At 35.3% G+C, this 20040-nt stretch overlaps 1 protein-coding gene across 1 annotated transcript; it reads left to right on the top strand.

The window, feature by feature from the left end:
* Positions 1-11260: 11260 nt before the first annotated feature.
* LOC135586065 (uncharacterized) lies at positions 11261-17383 on the top strand. Its single transcript, XM_065162435.1, has 4 exons — positions 11261-11709; positions 12412-12851; positions 16466-16758; positions 16838-17383. Exons 1-2 carry the CDS (start codon positions 11481-11483, stop codon positions 12516-12518), a joined length of 336 nt encoding a protein of 111 aa, XP_065018507.1. The 5' UTR covers positions 11261-11480; the 3' UTR covers positions 12519-12851; positions 16466-16758; positions 16838-17383.
* Positions 17384-20040: the final 2657 nt, after the last annotated feature.

Here is a 20040-nt window from a genome sequence, read left to right as displayed (position 1 = left end):
TGTTATGAGTTGTGTGTGTATAGTGTGTGTTGTGTTATTAATTGTATGTTGTGTATGTTATGTGTGTGTTTGTTGTTTGTGTGCAGTGTGTGTTATGTGTGTGTAGTGTGTGTTGTTTGTGTGTAGTGTGTGTTATGTGTATAGTGTGTAGTTAGTGTGTGTTATGTGTGTAGTGTGTAGTGTGTAGTTTGTCTATGTAGTGTGAGTTGTATGTGTTTTGTATGTTATGAGTTGTGTGTGTTGTTATTAGTTAGTTGTATGTTGTGTATGTAGTGTGTGTTGTTGAGTTTTGTGTGTTGTATATGTGTGTGTATGTGTGTGTATTGTATATGTTTTGTGTATGTGTTTTGTGTGTTATATGTGTATTGTGTGTGTGTGTTAATGTTGTGTGTAGTGTGTGTTATGAGTTATGTGTGTTGTGTATGCTGTGTGTATGAACTGTGCGTTGTGTGTGTTTTTTGTGTTGTATGTAGTTATGAGTTGTATGTGTGTCTTATGAGTTGTGTGTGTTGTGTAGTATGTTATGCGTTGTGTGAGTGTTTGTTGTTATGAGTTGTTTGTGTATGTTGTATGTGTTTTGAGTGTTGTGCGTAGTATGTGTTGTTATGAGTTATGAGAGTAATATGTGTGTGTAGTGTTTGTTTCGTGTATGTTATGTGTATGTGTGTGTTGTGTTATGAGTTGTGTATGTTGTATGTTGTTAAGAGTTGTGTTTGTGTTGTGTGTGTGTGCATGTTGTATATGTTATGTGTTGTGTGTGTAGTGTGTGTGTTATGAGTTGTGTGTTTGTGTTTATGTGTAGTATGTATTATGTGTGTGTTGTGTATGTTATGTGTGTATTATTATTTGTGTGTATGTTGTTTGTGTGTTTAGTGTGTGTAGTGTATGTTGTTTGTGTGTGTTATGAGTTGTGTGTGTAATGTGTTGTATGTGTATTGTGTATATTATACGTGTGTATGTGTGTCTAGTGTGTGTTGAGTTGTGTGTAGTATGTTGTTATGAGTTGTGTATTATATGTGCATGTGTATTGTGCGTTTAGTGTGTGTAATGTGTGTTGTGTATGTTGTGTGTGTTTGTGAGTTGTGTATGTGTGTGTTGTGTGTGTTGTTATGAGTTGTATGTGTAATGTGTGTAGTGTGTGTTGTTATGAGTTGTGTGTGTATTGTGTGTAATGTGTGTTGTTAAGAATATTGTGTTGAGCGTGTTGTGTGTGTATTGTGTTGTATATGTTATGTGTGTTGTGTGTGTTTGTGAGTTGTGTGTGTATTGTGTTGTATATGTTATGTGTGTGTATTGTGTGTATGTGTGTGTGTCATTAGTTGTGCGTTTATGTTTGTGTGTAGTGTGTGTTATATGTAAATTGTGTATATTATGTAGTGTGTGTAGTGTGAGTTGTGTGTGTTTTGTATGTTATGAGTTGTGTGTGTATAGTGTGTGTTGTGTATGTTATTTGTGTGTTTGTTGTTTGTGTGCAGTGTGTGTTGTTTGTGTGTAGTGTGTGTTATGTATAGTTTGTGTGTGTAGTGAGTTGTGTGTGTTTTGTATGTTATGAGTTGTGTGTGTATAGCATGTGTTATGAGTTTTGTGTGTTGTTTATTAGTTGTGTGTGTATAGCGTGTGTAGTGTGTGTTATATGTGTATTGTGTATATTATGTAGTGTGTGTAGTGTGAGTTGTGTGTGTTTTGTATGTTATGAGTTGTGTGTGTATATAGTGTGTGTTGTGTATGTTATTTGTGTGTTTGTTGTTTGTGTGCAGTGTGTGTTGTTTGTGTGTAGTGTGTGTTATGTGTAGTTTGTGTGTGTAGTGAGTTGTGTGTGTTTTGTATGTTATGAGTTGTGTGTGTATAGCGTGTGTTGTTTATTAGTTGTGTATAGCGTGTGTTATGAGTTGTATGTTGTGTTTGTTATGTGTGTGTAGTGTGTGTAATGTGTGTTGTGTATGTTGTGTGTGTTTGTGAGTTGTGTATGTGTGTGTTGTTATGAGTTGCGTGTGTAATGTGTGTAGTGTGTGTTGTTATGAGTTGTGTGTGTATTGTGTGTAATGTGTGTTGTTAAGAATATTGTGTGTAATGTGTGTTGAGTTTTGTGTTGTATATGTGTTGTGTATGTGTGTGTATTGTATATGTTTTGTGTATGTGTTGTGTGTGTTATATGTGTATGTGTATTGTGTGGGTGTGTAGTGTGTGTTGTGTATGTTGTGTGTAGTTGTATGTAGTGTGTGTTGTGTATGTGTGTGTGTGTGTTGTGTGTGTTGTTATAAGTTGTGTGTGTAATGTGTGTAGTGTGTGTTGTTATGAGTTGTGTGTGTATTGTGTGTAATGTGTGTTGTTAAGAATATTGTGTGTAGTGTGTGTTGTTATGTGTTGTGTATGTTGTGTGTAGTTTGTATGTAGTGTGTGTTGTGTATGTGTGTGTGTGTTATGAGTTGTGTGTTTGTGTTTGTGTAGTATGTATTATGTGTGTGTTGTGTATGTTATGTGTGTATTGTTATTTGTGTGTATGTTGTTTGTGTGCTGTGTGTGTTATGTGTGTGTTGTGTATGTTGTTTGTGTGTGTTATGAGTTGTATGTGTAACGTGTTTGTATGTGTATTGTGTATATTATACGTGTGTATGTGTGTCTAGTGTGTGTTGTGTATGTATAGTGTGTGTTGAGTTGTGTGTGTAGTGTGTTGTTGAGTTGTGTGTGTTATATGTGCATGTATGTGTATTGTGTGTGTGTTATGTTGTGTGTGTATGTGTATTGTGTCTTTAGTGTGTGTTGTTATGTTTGTGCGTTTAGTGTGTGTGTGTGTAGTGTGTGTTGTGTATGTTGTGTGTGTATGAGTGTATTGTTATGAGTTGTGTGTTGTGTGTATGTTAGTGTGTGTTTTGTGTGTTGTGTATAGTGTGTGTTATTTATGAGTTGTGTATGTGTGTGTTGTGTATATATTATGTGTGTATAGTGCGATGTTATGAGTTGTGTGTGGTATGTGTATCCAAATATTATTAATTTGAAAATTTATATTATAATAAATTTATATTATTATAAAAAAATAATAAAATTAAAAATAAAAATAAAATTTTACTTATCCTAAAAATAAAATTAAAAAAATTATCCTAAAAATAAAATATGATTTTATCCTTAAAAAATAAATTTTATCCTTAAAAACTAAACAAAATAATTTTGTTTATCCTAAAATAAAATTATATCCGAAAAATAAAAATTTTATCCTAAAAATAAAATATAATTTTATCCTTAAAAAATAAAATTTATCGTTAAAATAATTTTGTTTATCCGAAAAAAAAATTATTTTTTTAAAAAAATTATTTTTTTAAAAAAATTATATTATTTTAAATTGAAAAAATTATGCAACAAATTAAATATCTAATTTTCTTTATCTTAGCATTATTAATTTTCTTGATTAAAAATATATATAATAGATAATTAGATAATTTTAAAATTTCAATTGATAATAACGGAGGACGTCAATGATGACAGATGATATAAATGATGGCAAATAATGATACCATTTAAAATAACGACCGTTATGAATGAGATAAGTAATGACTAAAAGTGAGTACCGTTTTATCAACTTAGATATAATTTTCAAATGATCTTTTGAAAAATATTAATAGGCGAGAGACACAAATTAAAATCGTTACTTTACGATCCAACTCGTGATAGGAGATGGAGGAATCAAATCATTAACAGGACCGAATATCAGAGCATTTAAGAAGTCATGATTTGCTAAAACATGCATCGATGACCAAACTAAGTTAGCCATTCTTCTTTAGTATTTTAAGGATTATTTTAAAAAAAATTAAACATCTATTAAGAGATAAAATTATAATCAACATATCGATTTTCTTTTAAAAATATGAGATACTAAAAAAAAAAATAATAACTCCAAAATTTGTCAGATAGGATTGAAAAAGATCCAAAGAACTATCTCCTCCTAGACACAATATCCTTTACATGAATCCATCTAATATTTCTATGAATTATCACTACATGAGAAAAAGAGGATTCACTAGTAAGATGTAATGACAATGAATGATATATATACATAGAGTGGAAGAGAGAGAGAAACAGAGAGAGATAAAACACAACGTGTTGGATACCTCGTTTGTTTATAACACATTGAGTTATCAACTTCTTTAAGAGAGAGAGTAAATAAATAAAAATAAAATGATGAAAAGTTGTCTGTTAAAATCATGCACACTCAAAATTGTTCTCCCAAACCTCTCGATTTTTGTTCCGTACAAAGAGAATTTTTGAGCAAAAAATATAATAGAAAATTCTCATTTATAGGATGGATAATGCTTTCAACGGGTATAATTATGCTTGAAACTTCATATGACAATGGTCTTTCATTATAAACAAATATAATGTTTCAATCCCAAAATGGATGATTATCTTGAATAGTTCGAGATGGTTCAGGTTTCTATTCTAGCTTCTCATTCTAGTATATGTGGCCACGATCATGATTCTCATGCAGCATCACATTCCAACGTATCTCTTTACACGATTTTTAAATTTTGCTTCTCTTGCCTAAATCAACTCATCATGTTATCATCTAGAATAAAATTGTGATATAGAAAAAGAATTTATAGCCACAAAAAAAAAGAAAGTATGATAATGCTTACCTCATCACTGAACCCATGAAGGCATTTGCCATACATGAAAAGTGTAAGATTTTGATATCTTTATACTGGGAGAATACTTGCATGTACTGTAAGACAAATTGGCAAACTATTTAGTGAAGCTCTTGAACTCTTCTAGAGTACATCTGTAAAAGCTTCAAGCATCTACTTATCTAATGGAAAAAAATAAAAAATAATTAGATTCATGGGTCATGACTATGTCTGATTAACAAACTATAAGACAAAAAAGTAACAAAGTCCATTAAAACACAAACACACGTTTCTAGAGCTTGTATGAAGAAGTCGGTTCATTGCTCTGCTTTCTTTATCAAGAGGCCTTAGAAGAACACACAGAACATGGACAATAATAGAAAGATAAGATTTAAGGTTCCAAGACTACAATACTGAGTTGTCTGCTTTGTAACTTAACTTTGCTTAGTTGATACCGTTAGAAAATGTGCTCTCACCAAATGAACAGACAATATCATCCTACCACCATTATTATTATCTTACACAATTACAAAATTAAAATTTAATCATTAGATGAATGTACCATCCGCTCAGTGCTTTTTCTGGGAAATTGGATGAAACAACGGCTAGTTGTTTCATTGGATATATTGCATCCTTTGGAATGTGCATCACAAAGTTGAAGTTTAAATAAAGATTCCTTCACTTGAATCCATAATAAAAAAAAGTTATATGAATTGAAAGATATGTATGAGCTGCTGAAAAACTGCACGAGATGCCAAGTATTACCTATTGATACAACAATATCTTTACATGTTTGGGCACTGACGGAGTCTGCAGGAATGAGTACTCCATGAAATGAATTTGTGGCCCAAATTCATCTTTAGAAAGGCCATAGACTATGGTATGAATATGCAAAGGTGAATCAACTTTAATCAGATGATAAAAAATATGATTACCCATCTTTTTTTCTTATTGTGTTAGTCAACACAGACAAAAATGTGATTACCCAACTTTGATTGATTGCGTTAGTTAACTGCTCAGTGATAAACCTTTTTTTTTTCGTAAGTTTCATTGCAGCATTGCACTTTTAAGATTTCTGATCATTTATAATGGGAAATGTCATTTGTCTTGAAAAAGAGGTAAAATGTTCAAACATTAATGAAATAAAAAATTGTAGACTAAGGTCGAGATACAGATTCAAGTAATTATTTATGGGTAAGATGAGGTTTTTTGTTTTACTAGTGCAATAGAATCTCCTAGTCGTTGAGTGGTCCTTAGTTTCAATACCTCTGGCCAAGCACAAGTACCATTTGTAGATTATAATAGTCCGACTTCCAAATTACTCGTTACTTGTAATTTCATCAGTAAATCCATTTACAGTTTGAGATTTAGCTATGGTGCACTAGAAGGTCCTTATTCTCAATGTCTGGCCAAGCATAAATACTGTTTGTAGACTTTCAAATTACTTCTTTACATTTAATTAGTAAATCCATGGAGAGTGGAGCTTCGGATTTAGCTATGGGCAGATTCTTGTTAAACCTTTGTTATCCAAGTTATCCTTCTGAGATGTTTCATACTTTTTTTCGAGCTACTAACCACTACTTGTGTCAAGTTCAGTTCCCACTCGAATAAACTTCCTCATGATTGCTACAACGTAGGTCCTTGTTGAATTTTTTGTTTCAATAGGCTTTATTATGGCCTTTTGGTGATGGATTCATTACCACAATATTTAATTGCAATCTTTGTAATGGATTAATTACGGTAGTTGGCTATGAAGTTTTTGGAGCGAGAGGAACTTGCAAATTATAATTTTCAGAATGAAATTTTGAGACGTTTTGTATTGTGTATGTTACGTGTATGTGTGTGTGTGTTTTGTATGAGTTGTATGTTTATGTTTTTGTGCAGTGTGTGTTGTGTATATTACGTGTGTGTAGTGTGTTGTTTGTGTGCCGTGTGTGTTATGTGTGTGTAGTGTATGTTATGAGTTATGTATGTTGTGTTGTGTGTGTGTGTTGTGTATATTATGTGTATTTTGTATTTTATGAGTTGTGTGTATATATGCGTGTGTTAAAAGTTGTGTGTGTATAGTGTGTTTTATTATTAGTTATGTGTTGTGTATGTTGTGTGTGTGTAGTGTGTGTTGTTATTAGTTGTGTGTGTTTGTGTGTGTGTTGTTTATGTTATGTGTGTGTGTTATATGTGTATGTGTATTGTGTGTGCGTTGTTATGTTTATATATTTAGTATGTGTTGTTATGAGTTGTGTGTAGTGTGTGTTATGTATAGTGTGTGTGTGTGTGGTGTGTGTTTTGTATTTATGTGTGTGATTATGTATATCATGTGTTGTGTGTGTGAAGTGTGTGTTTGTATTGTATATGTGTGTTATGAGTTGTGTCTTATGTGTTTGTATTATGTGTTGTGTGTATGTTATGTGTATTGTATTATGTGTGTTGTGTTGTGTGTGTGTGTTTTGTGTTATGTGTTGTGTATGTGTGTGTTGTATTGTGTTTGTTTCGTCTTCTATATTGTGCGTGTGTGCTGTGTGGTGTGTGCGTTTTGTTTATTTTGTATGTTGTGCTTGTGTGTGTTGTCTATGTTGTGTGTGTGTTATGTATATGTGTGTTTATTCTAAGTGAGTGTATTGTGTGTGTTTGTCGTGTGATATGTGTGTTTGTTTGTTTTGTAAGTTGTGTGTGTTTATTTGTACCATTTACGTGTGTGTATGTTTATTTTTTGTATGTGCGTATTTGTTTTGTGTGATATGTGTGTGTGTATGCATGTGTGTGTGTTGTGTATGTTATGTGTGTATGTAGTGTGCATTGTTATGAGTCATGTGTGTATACGTGTATTGTGTATGTTATGTGTGTGTTGTGTGTAGTATGTGTTTTTATCAGTTGTGTGTATATGTACGTGTGTTATGTGTGTTATCAGATGTGTATGTATTTGTGTGTGTATGTTGTGTGTGTGTGTTGTGTATGTTAAGAGTTGTGTGTGTATATTGTGTATGTTATGTGTGTGTTGTGTTTTGTTTGTGTATGTTGTGTCTTTTTAAGTGTTGTGCTTTTTTTGTGTTTTGTGTTGTTTGTGTTGTGTTTTGTTTTATTGTGTATTTTATGTGTATAGTGTGTATTGTTTTAAGTTCTGTGTGTATGTGTGTGTGTTGTGTGTAGTATGTGTTGTTATGAGTTGTGTGTGTGTGTATCTTTTGTGTTGTGTGTTGGTTTTTGTGTATGTTATGTGTGTGTTTATATATTGTGTGTGTGTGTGTTGTTTGTGTATGTGTTATGAGTTGTGTGTATTGTGTATGTTATATGTGTGTGTGTAATGTGTGTTGTTTGTGTGTGTTTTATGAGTTGTTTGGGTATGTGTGCATGTTTGTTGTGTATATTGTGTGTATGTGTATTGTTATGTGTTGTGTGCTTATGCGTATGTATTGTGTATATTATGTGTGTGTAGTGTTTTTTGTTATGAGTTGTTTGTGTTATGTTTGTGTCATCTGTATATATATTATGAGTTGTGTGTACGTGTGCATGTTATGAGTTATGTGTGTATGTGTGTTTATGTTATCAGTCGTGTGTGTGTGTTGTGCATGTTATGAGTTATATGTATATGTGTTGTGTATGTTATGCGTGTGTGTGTATTTTTATGAGTTGTATGTGTATGTGTGTGTATTGTGTATGTTATATGTGTATGAGTTGTATGTGTGTTATGTGTATATGTTGTGTATAGTGTGTTGTTATGATATGTGTGTTTGTGTGTGTGTGTGTCTGTGTGTGTTGTTATAAGTTGTGTATGTATTGTATATATTATATGTGTTATGTATGTTGTGTATGTGTTGTGTATAGTATGTTGTTATGAGTTGTGTGTATATGTTTATGTAGTGCATGTTATGTGTGTGTGTTGTTGCAAGTTTTGTGTGTATGTTTTGTGTTTATGTAGTGTGTGTTATGAGTTGTGTGTATATGTGTGTGTTGTGTATATTATGTGTGTGCGTTGTTAAAAGTTATGTGTGTATGTGTTTGTATTATGTATGTTGTGTGTGTGTGTAGAATGTATTGCATGTATGTGTATTGTGTTTGTGTTGTTTATGTTATTGTATTGTTTTTGTGTGTGTTGTGTGTGTAGTTTGTAGTGTGTTGTATGTATGTAGTGTATGTTATGTGTTGTGTGTGCATATGTATTGTGTGTGTTATTTATGTTATTTTCGTGTGTGTTGTTTATTGTGTGTGTATATTGTGTGTATGTATATTGTGCATGTGTAGTGTGTGTTATGTGTTATGTGTATTGTTTGTGTTATTTTCGTATGTGTTGTTTATTGTGTATGTGTGTTGTGTGTATATATATATTGTGTGTGTGTTATGCATGTTATGTGTGTGTGTTGTGTATGTTATGTATGTGTGTATTGTTATAAGTTGTGTGTGTATATGTTTGTATTTGTGTTGTGTATATTATTTGTGTATGTAGTAGTGTGTGTGTAGTATGTGTTGTGTGTATGTGTATTGTATATGTGTTGTTTATGTTGTATTGTTTTTGTGTGTAGTATGTGTTGTGTGTATGTGTATTGTATGTGTGTTGTTTATGTTGTATTATTTTTGTTTGTGTAGTGTGTTGTAGTGTTATGTGTATTATGTATTATGTGTTACATATATATATATATATATATATGTATTGTGTGTGTTGTTTGTGTTATTTCGTGTGTGTTGTTTATTGTGTATGTGTATTGTGGATGTGTAATGTGTGTGTTGTTTGTATATATGTATTGTGTGTATTGTTTGTGTTATTTTTGTGTGTGTTGTTTATTGTGTGTATATTATATGTCTGTGTTGTGTGTATGTGTATTGTGTTGTGTGTATGTGTATTGTGTTGTGTGTATATAGTGTGTGTAGTATGTGTTGTGTGTATTTATATTGTGTGTGTATGTAGTGTGTGTAGTATGTGTTGTGTGTATGTAGTGTGTGTAGTATGTGTTGTGTGTATTTATATTGTGTGTGTATGTAGTATGTGTTGTGTGTATTTTGTATTGTGTATTTGTTGTTTTTATTATTGTATTATTTTTGTATGTGTTGTGTGTGTAGTGTATTGTGTCTTGTGTTAGGATCGGAGCGGCACTAAGAGGGGGGGGTGAATCAGTGCAGCGGATTAAAACTTCGATTTTAATCAAAATCTTTCGTACGTTAAGAACGAAACTTGAGAAATTTAACTTGAAGGCGTATTCTTAAAGTTGCGCAGCAAGAGTAATACAAACTAAAGCAGTAAGAAGATTTGCAGTAATGTAAATGACAATAATAAAAAGCAAACTAGAGATTACGCCGATTTTTAGAGTGGTTCGGTCAAATGACCTACTCCACTTGCGAGGCCCCTCTTCGATGAGGCTCCCACCTTCCACTAGCAAGTCTCTTGAAATGGAAGGGTAAACACCCCTCTTACAACCTTTTACAAGCAGCTCAACCTCTTACAAATTTTCAATACGAAAGAAGGAGGAGAACTCTCTAGCAAATTGAAAACAAGACTTGCTAAGACTTTCTAAGACTTTTCTCTCAATCAAAATGCTTCTCAAAAGTTGTTCTCTCAGCTGAGATTAGAGGGGTATTTATAGGCCTCAAGAGGATTCAAATTTTGGGCTCCAAAATTTGAATTTTCTTAGGGTTTCCGGTGCTGGAGGTGCCACCGCCCAACCAGGCGGTGCCACCGCCCAGCGCTCGGGTGCTGGACGGTGCAACCGCCCAGCCAAGGAGGTGTCACCGCCCAGCTCTCGGGTGCTGGGCGGTGCCACCGCCCAGCTAGGCGGTGCCACCGCCTACAGTGTTTTCAGCCCGACTATAGTGTTTTCAGCCACTAGTTGGGCTTCAATCTTGGCTCTCTAGTTCGCTGGTTTAGCTTAATTTTTAGCCTAAACCAACTCTGACTTTGGGCCCAGTTGGCCCCTAACCAGGATATAGGATTATCTCTTAATCCTAATCCTAATTACAAGTGAACTACATAACAAAAACACATCCTAAGCAAGCTTTTCAACCGCGAACGTCGAGTCTTGTTTCGGCGAGCTTTCCGACGAACTTCTTCTGACGGACTCCCATCAAGCTCCCGATCTTGTGATGACTTTAACGAGTAGCCGAGCCTTCTCGGTGATCTCCGCGAGCCTCCGACGATTCCTTCGGCGAACTTCCGACACGTTCCCGATTTCTTCTCGGATGGTTCCGGCAGCATCTCCGATGATTCTTCGGTCTCTTAAACGTCCATCGAGCTCGACTCCGGTATCCTTGCTTTATGTTTTCTGGTTATCGTAGTTAATCCTGCACACTTAACTTAATAATATGGATTAGATCAATTAATCCATCAATTGATTATATCATCAAAATCCGAGATTCAACATCTTGTGTGTATGTATATTGTGTGTTATGTATTGTGTATATGTGTATTGTTTATATTTGCGTTATTTTTATGTGTGTTGTTTATTGTATGTTTGTTGTGTGTATTTGTGTATTGTTTGTGTGTTATGTGTATGTGTCCCAATACTATTTCAAAATCATCAAATTTCATCATCAGAACGCAGACCCATTAATGGACGGTCAGGATCGTTTTTACGGTGCGCGCCATCCCTCCATTGCCCGCTGTCACGTATATGAAGGCTTCCCCGTCTTTGGAGTGCCCTGCCGATTCGAGACCATGGTGGAGTCCCCGAGGCTGGAGCGGGAAATCCGAAGCCGAAGCCTCGCGCCCGGTGACGTTCCACGAGTGCTGGTGGCAGCGGAGGCGGGGAAGACGTGGATCCTGGATTTCCTTCACCGTCCTCACGTACAGGACGGCGAAATGGGCGGTTTTGCTCCGCAAACGCGAGACCTTTCTGCTCTTTCCTCTTGGGCTATTTTCCGGCGGAAGTTCCTCCCCAGATGGCTCTTCCGTTCCAGAAGCGGTCCATCGACGGCGGTGGCGAACAGACGGGGCTCGGAATGGGTGGTACGGTGTTCTTCTCGAGGTGTCGCCGAAAGAAGAGGAAGGGGAAAGAAAGGACAGAGGAGGGGGAGGAGAATAGAAGAGAAAAGGTGGCCTCTCCTGATTCGAAGATGACGGAGGGGATCAATGGAGGGGCTGGCGTCCGCTCGTTGGATGCGTTCGCAGGTACATGTGGGATGTCGAGTCCTCTTTGAGTTCTTACGTGTAGTTGTAGGCTAAGTGTTCGACGTTTGGTTCATGCTAGAACAAAAAGGAAGGAGTCTCAAAACTCTCTAAGAACTCACCTTTTTATGAAGCATGCCCACGAGTCTCTTCCCCGAAACTTCGTCATCATGATAGTCTCTCAAACTCCAAAGGAGAGCAAAGAAGAGAGTCACAATAGAGAATATTTACCGGATAAAAAGGAAAACTGGGGTTTGGATAGAGATGCTTGATGTTTCTTCCACCATTTCTCTCGTACGTTTCATAGGGCATCCATAAGTTTTATTTCCATGTATATTTAGTGACCGAGGTCTTTTTGCTTCACAGATATAGTCAATTATATTATGTTTTTAGTCTTTTTTTTTTCTTAATTCAAATATGGAGGAATCCTTCTGCAGGCATGGGAATTAAAGGCTACATTAGAGAAAAGAATTAGGTAAAGAAGGTGAGCCATCCACATCGAGTGAATGTCTTAGCTCCTACATTGCTGGTAGTTCTTGACTACCAGGTTCCTCCATTGCTGGTTTTTCAGCACAAGATTTGGGTTTTAATCTAAATTTTTAACTTTGCATCTTCTTCAATCAAGTTTTTCCATTAAATTCCTCGTTTTTGTATTTGTTACTATTCTGTGGTCTGAGAGTTCAATGTCACATCTTTGACCTGCAGGAGCTAGGAAGCCGAAAGAGATATCTTTTGACATAGGAATGGGAGTGGGTATGGCTTTCATCCTGTTCAGGTGGGCGACTGAATTGAACAAAATGAAGGAGCAATGAATTCAAATGGAAATGCTGTTCAAATAAATTAAAGATGTAATCCCAAAGATAGGCGATGATTTTGGCATCTTAAGATCAATTCATGATATCACATCATCATCATCAGATTGTCGTGGGAATGCCAGTAAATGCAACCAGAATCAAGGGGCAAGTTTTCATATGGAAGAGGCTAAGTCTACCATTGAATCTGATGGGCATTCGAATTATGTGATTAGCACCGAGAAACGAAATATAGATCAACTGGAAGCAAAGTTAGAGTTCGAATTAGAGCAGCTGCAGCTTGAGTTGGACAGGGAGGATTCAGTAATGATCTCAGAATGAGGGCAAATAGAGGTATTCTTCTTCTCAGTAAATCTGTTCTCCTTATTGGGAATGTTGTTTTAATAACTAGCATTTGTTGAAACGGAAAAATTATTTTGCATATACCATGAAATTTAGCTTAGATCATAATATGACCCACTAACTTTTTAATGAACCTAATGAACCTGCCTCACCTTTTTTTAAAAATTTTGGAACATTCTTTTATGATTCCTATATAATAGTTTTGTTGATACCAAGTAGACTAGGTACAGTATAAATTACTGATTATAAGGCTTCTTGGGCCCCATAGTGAGTTCGATATGATAAGTCATCATTTGGGATGGTCCAGATTGTGTTTTGGGTTATATATCTCTTCGCAAGCCATTTGACTCAAAGGGAATATTCTTGGAGGCTATCGCGCAAATGAATTGAAGTAAATATGCTTGGTTTAGGGTATAAAGATTTTGAATGCCATGTTCCTCTCCTTGTAATGGATTGTATATGTCTTGCCAAGCAACTTTGTGGAGGCCTTTAATGTCATCCCCTTGTCATAAGAAATGAGCCATTATTTGTTCTAGTCGATGAATTACCCTCCGTGCCAAGCAACTCCTAGTGTATGCTTGTGGAGCTTCAAGAATATATTGCAAATAAAGGTCCATGTTGGATCTATGATTTCTCATATAATTAGAAATGAGGACACCTTTCTTTGGCTTGATCCGTGACACGCAAGAGGTATTCTAAAACTTGTTGTTGGGGACTATATTGATTATGAAATTTCCACTAACCCTTTAGCTAGAGTTTTTGAAATTTGCAAGGATGGAGTGTGGGTTGTTGGCCACCCCCATTCACCAGCTTTAATCCTCGTTTGGGATGCTATTCTTGACATTATCACTTTCCCTCATTCTCGGAATGATTGTGTGGTGTGAAAGCCTTCAACTTTTGGAGTTTTTACACTTAAATCAGCTTACACAGCAATGGATGAGCCTTCAAATATGGTTGCATGAAGTAATATTGTCAGGTTTAAGGGCAACATACCAAGGTATTCTTTCATCTCTTGGCTTGTTTGTTTAAACATGTTGAGCACTTTGGATAGATTGATAAAGTGGAGAATCTGCACCAATTCCTCTTGCTACTTATGCAGTCAAGAAGATGAAAGCATGCATCGCCTATTTTTTTTATTGCACTTTCTCATCACTGAGTGTGGGGAGCCATTTTGAGCAGATGCGACCTATCCCACTCGCCACAGGGGTGGAACATAGAATTTATATGGGTATGCAATCATTGGAAAAACGAGAGTTTCATAAGTCGAATTGAGAAACTATCTTTCACAGCTATCATATATCATATCTGGGTTTAGAGGAATCACATATTTGAGTCAAACACCTAAAGATCTCTAGATATTATTATTTCAGTCTTTGTGCAAGATGTGAGTAGGAGAATGCAAAACGAATCCACGATTGTAGTAGACATCGCATCAACTCAAGCCATTGTCGCAAATTGGAATCCATGTCCAAACTTCGCAACACTTAAGTCTACGTGGCACCACTAGACCCCTCCCATTGAGGGTATTATTGTCATACATACTGATGCCTCTGTCTCTACTTCCATAGTTGGGTTGGGATGTGTTTTTTGAGACTATTTTGGAAGCCCCATTTGTGCTATGACGAAAAGCAGATCAAAGGAAGATCTCATTCTACTACATGAATTATAAGCTATCCTCCTTGTCCTTTTGAAACTAAAAGAAGGAAATTTCACTTGATCCATCTTTGGTCTGATTCACAAGTCATTGTGGATATTCTCAACAGTTGTAATAATGTGTCAGGGTGTTGCCAAATTACTTTAAGAATATATTCATGCTATTTAAGAGAGCTTCGAGATTCTGGAATTCTTTTTCATCCTTTAAGAAGCTAAGAAGTCAGCTGACTTCCTCACCCATCTGTGTAAGCCCAAAGAGAAGATCTTGCTACCCCCCTCAGGGTTTCCGGACGAATTGTGGAGGTTGATTGAAGTTGATGTGTATAAGAGGGAATATGTTAGACTAGTGTGATTCTCATGGGTTCTTTGTATGACTTAGTTACATCTCTATATATCTAGTAGTCATATATGATGATGATGTGTACATGTAATATGTGATGTGGACAGATGATCATAAACCGTGTGACGTATGTGTACATGTGATATGATTATTATTATTATTGGGGCCTACGAGCTTTCAATTTTATTCTCGTTTATTGTTGAGCTTATGTGCTTATGATTAAGTTATAATCACATGAGGAGGCGCTACGGGAGCGTGGAGGCGATAGCGAGAACCACGAGGTCGAGATGGACCATCGCGATGCATGAAGATGCGTAGAGATGCCGATTGAACCGATGAGAACGAGATGAATGATCATAGGGCATGGAGATACGCCACTGCATACATAAATCTTGATGTGAGTGATTAAGCCCATTGGCTCAGGCTTGATCACCTTAGGATGTGGTCCATGATCATCTGATATGATTTGTCATGTGATGTGTGATTGCTAACATACCTACTAAATATGTATATATATATTTTCATATGATGTAGATATATATTAAATATGTATGTGTATGATATGTCATAGGAGATCAAATTAAAATCTCCTCTTTCGATAAAATTAAGTCGGTAAATGTAAGATAATTAGATTGACCCATGTTGTCTTCCATCGTTATAGGTAGGAATCGATTCCCGACATAGGTTGAGTTGGTTGAGTCCCTCGAGATTCACTTATATCGCGATTCACTATCTTACCTATGACATATAGATGTCACCGGTGACCTGAGGATGTGATATGCTTGGTCGAGTCCCTTGAGGGCATATCATTGAATCAGACTCATCTTGTAATGATGATGATGGCTTAACCGAACATCATAGCTGGTCGAGTCTCTCGAGACCATGGAAGTTCGGAGGCTAAATAGGATGGGAATAACAAAGGGTTGTGATTGACAAGAGTTACCTATCTTTACGGGCTTAGCGTGATTGGTCGAGTCCCTCGAGGTTATGTTAAGACGCCGATTGAATCCCGATCCCCATTAGAGATTCATCGGGGGTCTCCGATTCACATATCGGAGGAAGTTGTTTCAATTTATCAGAAAATATTACAGATATACTTAAATTGTGCAGGACACAAACTAACAGATCGGATTTCAAATACAAGCCGAACATTACACTGGATACTTCTTTTAGGTTCAGCAAAGAGAGAGGAATCGGCAGCTAGGGCATCATTGGCTGTATTGTCCTTGCAAGTCTTAAGTAACTCGGAGAGAGATTCATTTAAAAGGAATTTATCTTAAATAAAAATATGATATTAATTTAAAAATATACTATTAACAGTATATCAGTTACTATTAATAGTAGTTATAGGGAAAGAGAAGAACTGTTAATAATAACAGAGGGGATAAAACCAACAGAAAGTGACGAGAATAGCTACGAGAACGTTACTGTAAATGCAACCCAAGTTCTTTTACCAGTGCAGATACTCCATATGTTATTGATTATTCTTTGATAATGCTAAACACTGATGCACACAATTGCATGGTGAAAGACACGGTTTGTTACTGATGATTTTCTTTGGTAATCTTTAACTGCCGCTGTACTAAAATGTCAAACCTAATTTTCTTTGTAGATGTCAAAAGTCAAATTTATACGAATAATTGAGGAATGGATGATGGGAAGGATTTACCTGAAGACTATTTGAGTTATTTATATGATCAAATTGTGAAAAGTGAAATAAAAAATTAGTGTTGATTCATCAGCTCCACAGAGTAAGCAAACGAGCAGCATCAATAAGCTTTTGGGATTAGATAGGATTTCCAACTTGGTCAATTGGAAGCAAGCAGAAGAAAGAGCATTAGGTGCAAATGATTTGCTCATTAGGCACAACCAAGAACAGTTTAAAGCAAAAAGTGGAAAATCAGAGTAAGTCTAGTAGAAAAAGTGGATGATGTTATATCTTTTCCATGTTCATTTTGGATTTTTATTTTTATTGGTGACTTAGGTCTATGTTCTATGCTGCAACGGATACGGCAATCCTGAGATTTATGATTGAGGTTTGCTGGGCCCCCGTGATGGCTGCTTTCTGTGTGATGCTTGACCAAAGTGATGACAAGTCTGCCACAGCACAGTGTTTGCAGGGCTTCCGATATGCAGAGCATGTCACCTCAGTGATGCATATGCAGACACAGAGAGATGCTTTTGTCACATCCGTAGCAAAAGTCACATACCTTCATTGTGCTGCGGACATGAATGTTGATGCTGTTAAGGTGAACCACTTGAGTTAATGATATTTTCCTCCTCCAGCTACAAACTGTATTAGTTTTATTGAGAAAATTTATCTTTGGTATTTCCTGATAATTGGGTGGTGGGTAACATATCCTATCATGTATAGGACTTTCCCTAGATTTTCTTAATTATTTCAATTGAAGATCTGTATAACATTATATATCTATTAATTACTAAATTTTGATATTGTAACAAATAGAACATTGTCATCTAACCTTGTGATACAGTCTCATCAAATACAATGCAAACTTACTAAACAATTGGTTAGAATCTCTTTATGAGTGTAGTCCCTTTTAGTAAAAAGATTTTGAGTCTACTAAGGATCTGATTACCTTTTGAATGATCTCATTACATGAACAATTGTGAATAATGCAACTATATGAAATTACTTGTAGAACGTGACTTGATGTATGTTTGCAATTATATATACATATGTATGTGACTTGATCACTTGTTCTACTGACAACATCACTCAGAGGGTGTGCTGTCTGTTGGTTAATGTCTGCCATTTAATTTTAAACATTAAAAACTATCATGCTACCACGCAGTCAATAGCTTAGCTGATAGATTATATTTTCTTAATAAATAGTTTACATTTCTTCTGTTTTGTTAAAATTTAATCTACGAGAATAACACTTTGTGTGTTCTTCATAACTTGTTTCTGTTCTTATAGATTGACTGTGTAAAGTCCATATGCATGTTAATTTGTCTGAATGACAATATTTAGCTCTTATCTGTTATGATCTGATATAAGGTAGATATGGGACCAAGTAAAACTTACACATTCCCAAGTACATGGTCAATTTTTCATATGTATTTTAGCTTCAAATGTTTGGATTTGTTTTATTATTGGTAGTTTTAATTAGTATCATAAATATTTTAATTTGAATGTCATAATTTGACATTTGTATTAAATAAATACTTAATAGTCCTACTTAATCACTGATTAGCATGACTAAAACAATGTTACATCTTAAATATTATATTTTCTATACCTTAGTTTGACATTTGTATTAAATAAACATTTGATAGTCTGTCCTAAAGTTATAAATATGTGTTACCGATTAGCATGACTTAAAGAATATACAACATGAGAATGCTGGTATTTGAGGATGAGCTCTTGTACAATGGTGACCTAGGTTCGGAGTCACTAACACAACTTCTCTAATTTAAGGGTTAAGGATTTGTGACCCCCTCAAGCATTGGGTTGCCTAAGAATGCTGGCATTCCAATTGTACTAAGTCGAAAATTAGTTTTGTTTGCTTCTTTATTCTATAGGTATTCTCGGTTGTATTTTCTTTGTCTTTCTTTTTTTGACATATATGCACATGGATACAAAATATATAATGTTTAGAGTACATGCTATGAAGCAATAGACATTTTTATTTTCGATCAGTAGTATTTGTTTAGGCTTTAACTTCCACATTTTTCCTGGAATTAATGTTCTGCATCGTATCAGTTAATATCTGTTGTGTTTGTGTATGTGTCCTGTGAGGTGTGTTTGTGTATGTTGTGTGTGTATTGTGTATATTATGTGTGTGTGTGTTATGAGTTGTGTGTGTATGTATGTGTGTTTTATATGTTATGTGTTGTGTGTATATATGTATGTGTTATGAGTTGTGTATATGTGTGTGTATGTCATATGTGTTTGTGTAGTATGTGTTGTTATGAGTTGTGTGTATATGTGTGTGTATGTTGTGTGTTTGTGTAGTATGTGTTGTTATGAGTTGTGTGTATGTGTGCTTTGTATGTTACTTGTGTGTGTGTAGTATCGGTTGTTATGAGTTGTGTGTGTGCGTTGTGCATGTTATGTATGTGTGTAGTGTGTAGTGTGTTGTGTATATTATGTGTCTGTTGTTTGTGTGTTGTATGTATGTGTATTGTGTGTGTGTCTTTGTGTGTTGTGTGTTGTTTATCGTGTATGTTATGTATGTGTGTAATGTGTGTTGTTATGGGTTGTATGTGTATGTGTGTATTGTATATGTTATATGTGTGTGTTGTGTTGTTATGGGTTGTATGTGTGTGTTGTTATGAATTGTGTGTATATGTATGTGCTGTATATGTAGATGCCTGACAAAGCCTTGTGCATAATGTGTATATGTATGTGCTGTATATGTAGATGCCTGACAAAGCCTTGTGCATAATCTATCTCCTAGTAATTCCTACTATGTGTGGATCACTTCCTGTAGCTCTCAGCATATATTGCCGAAGAATGAATTAGCATGTATCCGGTATTTGAACAAAATAATTCCATATAACTGTCAACAAAAACACAAGCTAAGCTTTTTGTAAGAGACCCGATCAGGTATCCAGACTCCGGTAACAGCAAAAGATTCAAGTAGATCAGAACTACATAGAAGCATTACCTCGAATGAAGTTAAAATTGATTCCAGAACAAGAGGTGAGAACATAAACAATACATCGCAGCAAAATTCTACTCTCTTCGATAAATAGTCAATGAATATGTTACAGAAATCTCATCAATTTATGTTACCACCCATGGATCTACCAAGAACTTTTGCATCTAATTCACACAGCTGAATTCGATGGCTGGCTGGCAAAAGATCCTAACAAAGTGAACTTTTTAACTTTGCACTACTTAGATTATAAGCATAGGAGATACATGTATAAAAAAACAATAGAATTCTAATTTTCCACAGAAGGGCAGTAAGCGAAGATGTAACTCGCCTATGAAAACCCAGGTAATGGATTGGTTATTAGGCGAAATAAAGATGATCTAACTCCTAATTTCTTAATATCCCATTATCGTGCGGCTAGTTTTACCTAAGTCATGCGACATTTATATATGTTCATCTGTAAAGGTCAACCATCCCGAAACCTCCGATATCCCTTAGGACCTACAAAAGAGAAAACAGGTTAGAGAAAATATTTTACTCGGGATCCACAAACAATCATTTT

This window comes from Musa acuminata, chromosome BXJ3-8 (genome assembly GCF_036884655.1).
Source record: "Musa acuminata AAA Group cultivar baxijiao chromosome BXJ3-8, Cavendish_Baxijiao_AAA, whole genome shotgun sequence".
Classification (NCBI taxonomy): Eukaryota; Viridiplantae; Streptophyta; class Magnoliopsida; order Zingiberales; family Musaceae; genus Musa; species Musa acuminata.
This window is presented reverse-complemented; position numbering and strand designations above follow the sequence as displayed.

Coding starts and splice junctions, on each gene's coding strand:
- LOC135586065 (XM_065162435.1), top strand. CDS start 11,481: ATGGCTCTTCCGTTCCAGAAGCGGTCCATCGACGGCGGTGGCGAACAG. Junction 11,710..12,411: donor CTCGTTGGATGCGTTCGCAG/GTACATGTGGGA, acceptor TTTGACCTGCAG/GAGCTAGGAAGCCGAAAGAG.